We start from the raw sequence: 12,915 nt of genomic DNA on the forward strand, positions 1-12,915 counted from the left end.
TAGGAAGTGTTGAAGTATCTTAAAAAGTATTCCCCTGGACCAATTTTGCATTTGCACATAATTTATATTAATAGATCACAGAGCTGTCAAGGTTAATGCGTTAACACGTGATCAATTCAAAATCTTTAATGCTTTAAAATGATTTAACACAACTAACACAAATAAATTACTCAAGCACGCGAAATTGCGAATTGCCACATTCAGTTTCTTCATTTAAAGTGGTGTGTTTATGGCCCTCAATGTCCAAATCCTGTAACGCGAGTGTTGTAAAAAGCAGCCAGTGCGGGACATGCAGCACGTGCTTAATATTAAAAAAAAAAGAGTTACAAAGCTTGATGAGCTGTTCCTCAGGGGGCTTTCTGTGCGCACGGACAAGAAAAGTTTTGGCTACCTACTTTGGGCATCAGATACGTGTCTAAACGGTTTAATACACACACAAAAAAGGCAAGTACTCTCGTAAACAAAGTTTAGTGTTAATAAAAAAAGAAAAAGAAAAATCACCCACTGCTCTTGACTAAATAACTGTCTATATTGAACTGAATCCGTGTAGGTCTATATTTAACTCATGGAGTGAAGACAGAGCAGTGTTATACATAGTTTTGTTGAATAGAAAAATAAGATGACCTTGCATGTCAAAATAAGTTGTGCTATGTCTTAGTTTTGGAAATGACTAAAATTGTCCAATCTGAAAGTTTAATTTGCTGTATATAGAAAATTATGAACAAATTACATGGTTTATGCTCAATTTCATGATATGTGTGCGATCAATCACGATTAAAAATGTGAATCTATTGGCAGCCCTAATATGCGTGTGTGTGTGTGTGTGTGTGTGTGTGTGTGTGTGTGTGTGTGTGTGTGTGTGTGTGTTCAATACTGATTTCTACATCCAAATTCTGTGGTTTCATCCCCATATATTTAATCTTAAAAAATTTCAGAAGAGCCACAAGAATCTATAGTGACTGTTTTTAAGTTTACTTTCTTTCGTTATGCCAGTTCCTGCCAAGAATCCAAGAATAAGTATTAATCTTACAAGCAGAAGCTTTTAACTACATAAACAGACCATTTGCCATTTTTATACCCTCTGCTTTTCTCTCTCTCTCTACTCCACCCACTTCATTTTTTTCTCCAGGCTGTCTGAAAGGCCACATAATCAGACACAGCCATGATTTCAGCATGGAGTGCACCCTCTCAGTATGGTCAGCCGGAATGTAATAACAAAGAAAGAGAGGAAAAGATGGCGGGAGGCAATTACCAAACCTTCTCAAATCAAGAGGAGTCTGACTACGTCTTTAAAAAAAAAAAACAGCATCTGCTGCGGAAGCTCTGCTTACACCAATGTGTGAATGACACTGCAGACTACCAATCTGCCCAGCAGCACAGTTGGACTTATCAAAGCTTAATAATGTAGTGCTTGTCTTTTACTTGGTTATATTTACACAGGGTCAAAGTTCCTCTCTTGGGTCAGAAAATAAAAGGCTTGTTTAGGAATGTGATTTTCACCTGGCGAGCCATACTCGTGGCGAGGCAGACGGCATATCTTGGGCATCACTTCCATCAGGGTCTTCACATATTGCAGGATGGTGCCCTGAAGCTGCATCGGAAAGAACAAGACGACGATGTGATTTCAGCACAAATGTTTGCTAATATCAGCACATCCTGAAAAAGACAATCTTTATCCTTTAAAGAAAGATTGGTGGTACAAAAAGTTTGCTCTAACAATGATCTGATTCAATTAAGATTCTTAATAAATTATGTGATGCATCATGACATTATAAATTTGGTATACACCGTATCATTGCATGCAATCCTTGGGAATCGAACCCATGAACTTGCTTGTTGCTAGCACCACACTGATTTCTTTTAGAGCTGCTGTACAGACCAAATGAACTGTTTGCATCCTTGGATCATTTTCCTGTTATCACTGTAAAGCTGCTTTAAAACAATCTGTATTGTATAAAGCGCTATATAAATAAAGGTGGCTTGATATGTTCTACAGTTTAAAACCCCTCAAATTAAGGCATCACTTCGTAGGCTCTAGTAGGAACGTGGGCGGACATAAATACAAAATACAACATGCATTTCCTCTCACACATTTGAAAGCAGCGGATTAAAAAATAGATGATGTCTAGGGTCTTGCAAAAGCCCTCAGATCTCCATACACAAACTTCATTTTGAATGCTTGTGCACATACCAGGCTTTTGACGACCTTTAACAGCTCTTCCATCACCACAGCAATTCCCTGGTATCCCAGAAGTCTGCAAATAGCCTTAATATGCGGAGGTCCCAGGAAGTTCCGGTAGAGGCTGTATATGCTACTGTATGCCAAATTCAAGATCTGAATCATTATAAAAAAGAAAAGAGAGAGTTTATGTTGAGGCATAATTTCATTTGTTAGTTACAACTCTTTGTTTATGTCTATGTAAAACAAGTAATAGCAGAACAGTAACTGTAACAAAATTATTATATTATAGAGTTAATTACTCAGAAAAACAATCTGATTACTGTAGCTCATACCCAACAACACAGCTCAGAACCAGCTGTGGCTTTGAATATTCATCAAAAATGTAAACATTACCCCAGTGCTGTCAAACTAACAAAGGGTGTGTGTATATATATATATATTTAAATCATGACAACTTTTGAAATAGTTTTAGCATGTTAATGAGTATGGCAATGTTCTACTGCAATGTTTATTATTACAGCTGCTGCAGAGCAAGTATGGACTTGCTACTGTCAATAGATACATGGAGTGTATGCTGTGAGCATGTAAGATATGCTGCTGCTGCATGAATAGACAGAAATCCCAAAGTAGTAGATCTAGACAGGTGGAGGATTACAGGTGGAGGATTTAAGAGTAAATCTGACAGTGCAGTGCAGGATTAGCCAGACCAGACTATTTGAATAATAAGCAAGCAATCTCATTGGCTGCAGAATCAGCAGAGGCCAATGAGCTTTCTCCACATGTTAATGATGTGATTGCTTGTAGATTGCATGGTAAGGACTGGCTCATGACTGAACTAATATATGCACATATACATATACATATACACACACACACAAACAAAATCACACACACTAAATGAATCTCATAATTTATTCAAAATTGGCTCTCAAGGACTAGACCTATTAAACTAAACATTCTTTACAACATGCCAATGATTTTTTTTAAGCTTCCTTTGTTTATTGGTGTCACGTTACTAAAATTAAAATAAACTAATAGTTTTTAAACAGCAAAAAAAAAAGAAAGTAATAATTGGAAAGAAACAAGTTCCTTCTGTTTCTCTAATTAGCAAACAGTACTTTTATGTTGACCTATTAAAGATTAATCATAAATGCATGAGCATGCATGTCCGTAGGTGTTGTGGCAGTGAGTCAGAGGAGACAGGTCGCCAGTCTGAGGGAGTAATTGAAAGCACAGTGGGGGAGGAAAAACTCGGTGTGTTCCTCCAATGATTGAGGGAGAAAGGATGCATAAGAGACAGAGGACAAGCAAGAGAGTTCACGCTCTCCCAGCTGTAATTCTGTTTAAAATGCAGTCTACGCAAAACACTGATGTGTCGTCTCCCCCTCCCCACTGAACTCTCTCTCTGCTTTATGTGCCGTCTGCTGCTCTAATCAGAAAGAGGAGCTTTTCTGTGCAGCGGTGTGGATGTGGAGCCCTTTCTGAAGCAGACTTGAGCCATGCCAAACAGAAAGCTACAGGTCATACACTCTCACGCTTCAGGGGGATTCTGTCAGCAACAGCGAGACGACCTGTCTATGAAGTGACGACTCTTATCTCTTACGGTAGGATTTTTGCTCATTTACCTCTCAATTTCAGTTTTCCCAGACACACCTGTGTCTCTGTTAGATTTCCAAAGATTTTTTTTTAAATTGTGGATTACCTGTAAAGAATGGTAAAATACCAATTTAAGTACTGTCTGAAAATACGACTAAAGATCAATCTTTAGTAACTATGCAGATCTGAAACAGATTGAAAAGAGTGACAGGTGCATAGAGCAAGGGGATATACATTGTTTTCCTCAGACATGAGGGAATTGTCTGAGTGTTATTGACAGTGTGCTTCTGGAAGATCAAAATTATTAGTGTTCAAGCTTTCACACAGTGCTGATTGCCGAGTAATTACAGTGTGAATGTGTAGCATAAAGGTTCACCACTCATCCACACAAGTCCAATGTGGTGATTTATTGATTGAGTTTATGGGCTTCAAACAAACTCAATCCATGAGCAGCAAGAGAAACAAAACACGGCAACTATAATGAACAAACTAATTCACATTTTAAGCCAAAGATAAATATCCTGAGATCTCTGTCTGCTCTCTAAGAGTTGAAGCAGGGGATTTTAGAAAAAATAAAATTTACAGATATAGAAATTATTTTTTTTTATAAAATAATCATGAATCAGTGTTTGACCATGCATAATCAATGGCTGGTCTTAAAACAGTGGACACTAAATATATAGTTTATTTGTTAAACCATGACATTTATATAATTTTAACCTCAAAACTATATTTATTGTGCTGTAATGCCATTCAATTACAATGACTCGAGAGAATCCCTTAAGAACTTCTCTCTTGGCAAGGGGATATATGGATGTTACGTCAATTGGAAATTCACTTAATCCTGCTTTAGATACCTTGATACATAGTTTTGGAGAGGGAAAAAAAATTAGATGCCATGTAATCAAGGCGGATAAAAAAAAAAAATCTCTTGTACTCAATAACCGGTGCTTTTTCCCACTAGATAAATCTGCTTTACCTAACACCATACTAGTGCAGGGCAATTGTACTTGAATAGAAGTGAAAACTGAAATGACAAAAGAGACTATAACCATAAAAAAAGCCATCTTGTGTTACCTACTCAACCATTTTCAATGTTAATTATCACAATATGAAAGACAAATTAGACAGAAAAGAACAGAAAGAACAGAAAAAGAGATACAAATGTATTGACCACTGCAATTGGCTAAAACGTGTTTATAGCAAAGCGTTTTTTTATATATCCGTTCTCAACCATCAGTTACCATCAATGTTACTGATTAATTCCTTTTGACAAAGCCCTTCAATTCAAACACAATTGCAGTTCTGAAACCAATGATTGAAGTTTTAAAATTCTTTAGGAACATGCTTTTTTGTACCACATTCAAGGATAGAAATTATCTGAATGAATGTTTTTTGCCCTCTTCTTTCAGATTCTTCAAAATCGTTACATGTCGTCTTAAACCAGCTTTCATCATCAAACTGTGTGTTCATAAGAGTTCACTGAGTCTTGACCTAAAAGACATACTCAACATGCCTATCACCATTCAGAACGTCACCGCCACCTCTGCCATCGTCAGCTGGCCGTCTTCTCCAGGCTGTGTGGATACGTTCTACAGCGTCATGTATCACCCTAACTGGAACAGCCTTCTGATGGGTTACACGCGCAAGAGTTTCCTGCGCGAGGACAGGGTTCCTGTGAGCCAGACGTCCACCAGTCTGGGCAACCTCAGTCCTCAGACCACATACATCCTCTGTGTCACCTGCCAGTCTGCCAATCCCACCAGAGAGCAGTGCCAGGTCTTTAGTACCCTAGATGAAGGCACTGAGCTCGGGGGGAGTGGCAGGGAGCTGGCGATGGGAGTCTGGCTGGCCAGCAGCATTCTCTTGCTAATCATTGCTGTGGCTCTGCTTTGGGGATGTCTCCACACCATGTGTCCAGCAAAGAGGGACCCAGGAAGAGGAAACCAGCCAGGTCCGAACCATCCACATCTGGCTCTGACCCCCATGGGTGGGAACATGGGAAGTGAAGGAAGAAAAAGTCTATATACACCCGGTTGCGGGGAGGAGGACTCTCAGAACGCAACGGTGATCGAGAATCCTTTTCGAGTCGAGCATGGCAGAGAAATGGCAAACGAGCAGAGTCGTGAACTTCGAACACAAAGTAATAAACACAGATTTGGCCCCGAGTCAGAAAAACTGGGCTGTCAAAAGTGATATACTGACCCCCAAAATTCTAACTATTAGAACTTACACAATGAGGACAATCAACAGGGTGGAAAGCATTTTGAGGAAATGAGGCTCAGACAATTAGGCTGGGCTGATGGGGTTAAATTAGCATTTAAATGTCAGATGAAAACATCATTAGCTAATCAACCAAGGAAACTGATGGGAGGCCCCATAGCTTACACTGTACTGGACTTTAAGGTGCACAAAGTATTGTTTTGGTATACCTTTCTAATAAGGTTAAATTTGTAAACATGAGTTAATGCATTCAGTATAAGAATTTATTAATTTAGGTTTATGTTAAATTATAAAATTTTACCCCCATTATTTTTGTTGTTGTAATAATTTATAATAAAAACAAAATCCACCCACTTTTTAATACTTATAATAATCATATTTATTATAATTTTTATCATTATTCTTATTTGAAAGTTATAATTTTTATTATGTTTTTTAAATTTTTATTTTGATTCCAGTCATATCATACACATACATACACACACACATACATACATACATATACACCACAGCTAAAACCAAGCTCGCTCTCTCTCTCTTTCTCTCACTAGCTAAGTTTCCATCCACTTGTCAATCGAATTATCTGAAGTTCGGTAAAAAAACTCATGCGAATAAAGCTGGTGAAAGTGTGTTTCCATCCAACGGCTTTAAAGCGAATAAAAACCTGTGCGTAATGACGTCACATGCTGTTTTGCGATCAAATTGGTATATCGAATTGATTTGAGACATTTTAAGGTGTTTCCATTCATTTTCGCACTGAATCGCACAACATTCAAGCAAACATTTGCGAACAAAGTTTTGCTAGACAAAGTGGATCGTGCCATCTACCAACAAATGATCAATATTGCACAAGTTGTAATAGTGCTTATGTGCTAGCTGATAGCGACATATCAAGCTATAATAAGAAAACAACGAGTTGCGGGTTGCAACCATAAAATGACCTAAAACTTAATCGCAATTCATTATTTATTCGGCAAATAACGTTTCCTTCAGCGTTTATCGCATAAACCGTATATCGATCAAGATAAAATCCGATGAGACCGAATGCATTTCATTTGAGTTTCCATAAGGCATTTTTCATTCGATATCACTTAATTCGGACAAAAACGTGTGGATGGAAACATAGCTTCTCTCTCTCTCTCTCTCTCTATAGCTTTAATGTATTTATGCGTTTTTGATTGTAATGTCTCTGTGAGTTGACAGTCTGTTTGTGCATTCACTGATATCCTTTTCTGCTTGAAATGTACCTTGCCTACCTATCTATCTTGCTTAATAAAAAATATTTCCCTGTATGTTATTGTTTGTGAGATGCATATTGTAACTGCATGTGAACAATGGAGATATAACTGATCTAGCTTTGATATTTAAACTCGTTCAAACCCACCTTTGAGCCATATAGGTATTGTGGCTGGGCGTTGGGAGGCTTGTCTCTCTGAAACTCTTGAGAAAACGGCAGCACGGTGCGAACAAATCTAAAAGAGATAGTGGAAAAAATTTGATTTGACCATTTTTGTATTATTCGTTTTGTCATGCAGTTATTGTCTTCTCTGTTCAATCAGGCTGCGCTCAGCATGTCCACTCTATCCCCATTCACAGTACCAATACATTGGGAAAAACTCATCACACAAGCTTTCAGAGGAACATGTTTCTAAGGGAAAAGGACAAAAAAAGGGCTACAAATATCTGTTCTGGTTAAAGTAACTGTAGCTGTGTGTTTAATTTAACAGGAGCAGGCGAGAAGTGGCATCAGTGTGCTCTGTGTACCTTTTTGTATCCCGAGCTGAAGCTAATTAGTTTCTGAAATCTTACAAAGATGTAACCATCCTCCTACCAGTTATCAACTGCACTGAGACAACAGCTGAACCCTTATGGTGTTAGTTCATTTTGATACGCCTACATTTATGATGAATTTGTCAGATATCCCCAGAAAGCCACAAAATGTTAAAGCCACCTCAACCTGACAGTGTAAAGATGACTTTAGTCTTCTTTTTATCCCACATTCAGCCTACCTGTACATCACGTCTGTACACTCCATCTTGAAGACCTCACAATTTAGTCAAATATTTTCCACCTCACTATGGATCCTTACAAAGCTGTTTCTTTTTCTCTCTGCTGTCATATTTGATATTTGGGTCAGAGTGTACCTTGTAAAATCATCGTGTTCGACAATTATTTGACAATAAAAGAGATGAGAAAAGAAAAAGTGATGGATATAACAGCAAAAGGTAGATAAACACTCAATTCACAAAAAAAAGATTAAAAAGGTAATTGATTTGCCTCAAATTGCTGCAGATTACACACTTATGCTGCAAACAAAAATCTGTGTACAAGAGTGTGTCTCAAGTGTGGAAAAACACTTCTGAAACATAACAGTCCTTTCCTGGTTAAAATAAAACAGACATTCCAATCATATCTTTTGATTATTCACATTTAAGCACAGGCTATCAATAACTAATGAAATAACTAAATTAACCATTCTCTAAAACTAAAGATACAAGCAATGCTCCATCTTAATTTAAGTGTCTTGGGCGTCTGGTTTTTTGACAAGTGATGAAAGAAATGTCAATTACTTCTGTTTAAATTAAATATGGATGAATGAATACATTTTGCAACAGATGAAGCCTGAAAGTCTACATAATTATAGCTGTTAAAATGCTATCCATTTATGACATTATACATTTAGATTATTGCACAACCATATCAGTAAGATTAGTAGAGCCTGCATGATTCTTTTTAGAATTTATATTTAATAATATATTTTACAAAAAAAGATAATTTCTTATAATTTCGACATTTTGGGGGGTGAGGGTGATGGGCTGACCCACCTGTTCGTGGAGCCGTTGTAACAGTAGTTGGGCAAGAAGTCATAGTTGAGTTCCCAGAAGACATGGAGAGTGATTCTGCCATAGGGTGCGGATACGTTGTGGTTTGCCTCGCGAAACATGGTGTCGATACTGTCCAGTGTCAAATACTTGCTGAGGAGCTTGTGGGTCATCCGGTTAATATCCAGCAAACCCTCCAACTCCTGAGCATAGACAAAGAGAGAAAGAGCGACTGAAAAACAGCCCTCTCACGTTTTGACACAATAATGATGTTTACACACAATGCATGTCTATATTATTCAAGCACACGCAGACTTCTGACAACAATTTGTATGAAAACCAATAATGAGCCAATTTCATGGCATTTTAAAAAGCTGTGTCACAATCAGACGTCCAATGTCTATACATTCATGCACACACACACATACAGGAAGCAAATATTAATAAAACGATTCACTCTTTGGCAGAGCCAGAAAATTATTTCTGCTGCACTGAATTTCAATTCTGCTATGAAAGCAACCTCTCTTTCATTAGAAAACCTGAACAGGCAAATTCAGGTAAAAACAGCTAAAACACAGCTGAGCAAATTCAAGGTCTCAGTGAGAGAATGAGCCATGAGCAATGACAAATGCATGTTTCCATAAAAACACTTGAAGGATAAGGCACCATGATGGAAGTAAGGTCCTCGCTCTCAAAGCGGTTGATGGCTAGCTCTAGAGATTTGTAAAGCGCAGAGGACACTCGCTGGGTGATCAGGCGGTTCAAGTCGATTGATCGTCCAAGGAGCTGCAAGAGAAAAGGGCAAAAAAAGATGAGCGGACTTAAGAACAGCATTAATAAACAGAAATGAATATGTAATCGTACAAAAGAGTGGCCATTCTTACCTGTACATGTCTCTGTTTGAGCAGCGTCTCGTAACGATTGGAGGAAGGCCACGAGATGTTGGCACCTTGATTCTTACATTCAGCTCTTAGTCTCTTATCCAGAAGGAGACTACAGAGAGAAAGCATGTTACAGAAAATAAAAGATACTTTAAGTTCCTACACTACAGAACTACAGAAAAATTGTTTCATATTTGACAGACTTACCTTCCAGCAAGAATCTTGTAGTAGGCAAAAATCTGATCAGCAAGTTTGTAGACAAACTGGTCAAAGCAGAGATTCACCTGAAAGAAAGAAAAAATCCAAATGCATAATCACTTAAAAGAACATTAAAGCAGATTAAATGCAAAATGCAATAACTGATTTAACAATTTTTTTTAGAATGAATGTAGAAGGCCAAGAGGGTTTTACCTCAGCTTCAATCTCGTCATAAAGGAACTGCTTTTTAAACTTTGTGAGAGCGTAGTGTGCGCTGTCGTTATACAGATCCAGTGAATACAACACGTACCTGTGTACATCAGGCAGACGTTTAAGCATATTTTTTTGCACATATACCATGGCAATTCATGTACTAAAAAACTTTATTACACTAAGGTGTTCTTGTTACAGTGTAATTATACATTTATGTACTGAGTAATATTAATTAACAACATGCACTTACTATAGCGTTAGGGTTTGGTTTAGGGTTAGATGCATGCGATTATGCATAATTTACTGTTATTACTATAGTAAGTACATGTAAAGTCCGTAACAAGGACACTTAAGTGATACCAAAACGTAATATTTTGTTCTCACTCCATCATAGAGGCCTCTTTAATCTCGAGGATGTGGTCAGTGAGGATCCAAGGCATGGACATCTCAATGGGAAACTGGATGCGGCGGCCCATTGTGAGCTCCAGAAAGAACTCGCGGAACCAGAGCTGGGACAAATCACAGCACTGCTGCAGTGTCTCTGAAACACAACACGCATGCAGAAGAGACAAAACATTAATACCGTCTGACCAAATTCAACTAAATAGACTGGCCCCATAAACTATTTGGACACCAAGTCACCATGAAATCAAAGTGGACAATTCTTAATTTGTAATGGAACCCTGCTATGTTTATTATAAATGATTTATCAGAGATAATGTGTCTTGGTACATAGTGGTATGCAAAAAAGGTTTGGTTAAAATAGTATAGTCATCTAGTTGGACACTAAAATCATGGTAATTGCACATCAGTTTTACTGTTCATAAAAGGGTGAACATACAACAAATTTGGGGAGTACAGGCATTTAGCCTGTTCCTTACCACTGAAGTTGAGCAGATGAGTGTAGAAGAATGATTCACGATGGAATTTCTCGATGTCCAGGATGGTCGGTCCCTCAAGACTACTGCGCAGAGTCTTCTTTGAGCCGCTCTTATCAGCGACCAAAGACTCCAGCATCGTCCTGACCATATACAGCTATAGAGGAACAGAAAGAAGCAGCCGATGAAAGGACATTAAGTCTCTGATGAAAAGTTGAACATCTTTACTAAGCACAACCACTCCTCAACAGACAGATTCACTTCACCATTCTGCTCGTGTCATCTCGACACAGGTGCGGGGTTCTCTATGTGCTGATGGAGGGCATACAAGTGTCAAAGCCTCCCTGGGCATTTCAGCCAGGTATCAAAGGACTCGTCTGTATCTCTGCCCTTGGATTCCATCTGGAATTGTGTGTGTATGTGTGTCCGTGTGGCAATGTATTCAAATACTGAGAGAGGCTACATTCACAACAGTCATTGTTTGGGTCAAATTGCCCTGTTCATAATATAAGACAGGGATTTTCAAACTTTTTGATGAAGGTCCCTCAAATATGATCCCCTTGTGAGAGGAAATATAAACTATTCCTAAAATATATAGGCAGCTACATAAAATAAAATATGATATTTTAAAAGCAACACAATTATATCATTGTTTCCAAAAATTAAATAGTTGGATAGTACTAAAGAAACCTGATAAAATATTTAGTGGAAATTATTTTTTATTAAGCTTGGTGTGTATCTGAGATTAAGACTTCTCTTGTTTACCCAGAAAACTATATGCAGATTTATTTCATAAAAGTGGTTCCAATGGAATAAAATTTCAATTAATTTCGTGCCTTATGACCAGTTTTTAAAAGTAGAATGAAATATCCTATTTATGTTAAATAAATAAATAGATAAGAGGTCTATAATAGTAAACTATCCACTGGCATTGCAATTTCTCTCAATGAAAGTTGCTCGGTTGGAGCAGGACAGGCATTTCCCCACTTTTCATCACAAGGTATTAATTTAATACCAAGGCATCAGCAAAGGGCAAATTTTGCTTCAGAGTAGGGGGTGGGCGATATGGCAAAAATTTCATTTCACGATTTTTTTCATCAAAATCATGATTTTTTCCCCCATCAAAATCATGTTTTTTTTCATCAAAATCATGATTTTTTTCATCAAAATCATGATTTTTTTCATGTTGGTTTTACTATTTTGCAAGTGATGGAGCAGTACAGCCAAACTAATTTCCATATTTAAAAAATGTTGCCTTACAAGGTAACAAAAAAGAATGAGAGACCATTTAGGCCAAAGTAAGGGTGATGAAGCTACTGAAGATATTCAGTGAAGAGCAGTAAGTGATTTTCTCTTTGTTGCCGCTTTTCATTAATGTTAATCAAACAACAAAAGATAGGTTTATTAGGCTGCTGTCAATTTAAAGCACGGATCTAATATACAGACACGCAACCGGTTTTCTCCTAACTGTTTACGTTCACTTGCGATAACCGACTGTTTATGAAAAAAAAAGCTGATAGAATGCACTGTAGCACGATACTACAATATTTTTTCAAAAGCAGATTGTGGAGACATTTTAATCATTCACGAACGGAAATCATGACGCATGTATGAATCTCTCAAAAAATGGCAATAGCAAAGCACTGAGATCATGTTGAGAGGCAGCACCGATTACAGCTCAAATCCCTGAGGCGCTATTGACATTCAATACAACACCCTTCCACGGCACATCGGATTCAACTGTGCTTCATACAATATATGCGGCAAAAGCTAGCAGAAGATTACAAGCTCTTCTGAATGACACTGGCAGAGCATGTGTGACTGTGTGTGTGTGTGTGTGTATATAACAGGTTGAAAAACATAGCAATATGACTTGCTAGGCTGTTTCAGATAAGGGGTTGTATAAGTTGAAAATGGGATGA

The 12,915-nt window shown here is 37.7% G+C and overlaps 2 protein-coding genes across 3 annotated transcripts in view; one reads left to right on the plus strand and one right to left on the minus strand.

The window, feature by feature from the left end:
* The window catches only part of cyfip1 (cytoplasmic FMR1 interacting protein 1), a 39,774-nt gene that overhangs the window by 6,513 nt on the left and 20,346 nt on the right, over window positions 1–12,915 (minus strand). For both annotated transcript variants that reach the window (XM_084128006.1, XM_084128007.1), the window contains exons 16-25: window positions 10,997–11,150; window positions 10,500–10,656; window positions 10,116–10,212; window positions 9,912–9,988; window positions 9,708–9,816; window positions 9,490–9,609; window positions 8,827–9,026; window positions 7,386–7,473; window positions 2,192–2,335; window positions 1,501–1,591 (exon numbers count right to left, since the gene is read on the minus strand). In XM_084128006.1, the coding sequence (XP_083984132.1) occupies window positions 1,501–1,591; window positions 2,192–2,335; window positions 7,386–7,473; window positions 8,827–9,026; window positions 9,490–9,609; window positions 9,708–9,816; window positions 9,912–9,988; window positions 10,116–10,212; window positions 10,500–10,656; window positions 10,997–11,150 (1,237 nt within the window). The remainder of the gene's footprint in view (window positions 1–1,500; window positions 1,592–2,191; window positions 2,336–7,385; window positions 7,474–8,826; window positions 9,027–9,489; window positions 9,610–9,707; window positions 9,817–9,911; window positions 9,989–10,115; window positions 10,213–10,499; window positions 10,657–10,996; window positions 11,151–12,915) is intronic.
* On the plus strand, window positions 3,648–6,103 carry fndc9 (fibronectin type III domain containing 9). Its single transcript, XM_084128020.1, has 2 exons — window positions 3,648–3,786; window positions 5,191–6,103. Exon 2 carries the CDS (start codon window positions 5,291–5,293, stop codon window positions 5,972–5,974), a length of 684 nt encoding a protein of 227 aa, XP_083984146.1. The 5' UTR covers window positions 3,648–3,786; window positions 5,191–5,290; the 3' UTR covers window positions 5,975–6,103.

Source organism: Abramis brama, assembly GCF_963993115.1.
Source record: "Abramis brama genome assembly, chromosome: 11".
In the NCBI taxonomy this organism is placed as follows: Eukaryota; Metazoa; Chordata; class Actinopteri; order Cypriniformes; family Leuciscidae; genus Abramis; species Abramis brama.

Excerpts from the sequence above, each read along its gene's own strand:
- fndc9 (XM_084128020.1), top strand. The coding sequence starts at position 5,291 with ATGCCTATCACCATTCAGAACGTCACCGCCACCTCTGCCATCGTCAGC.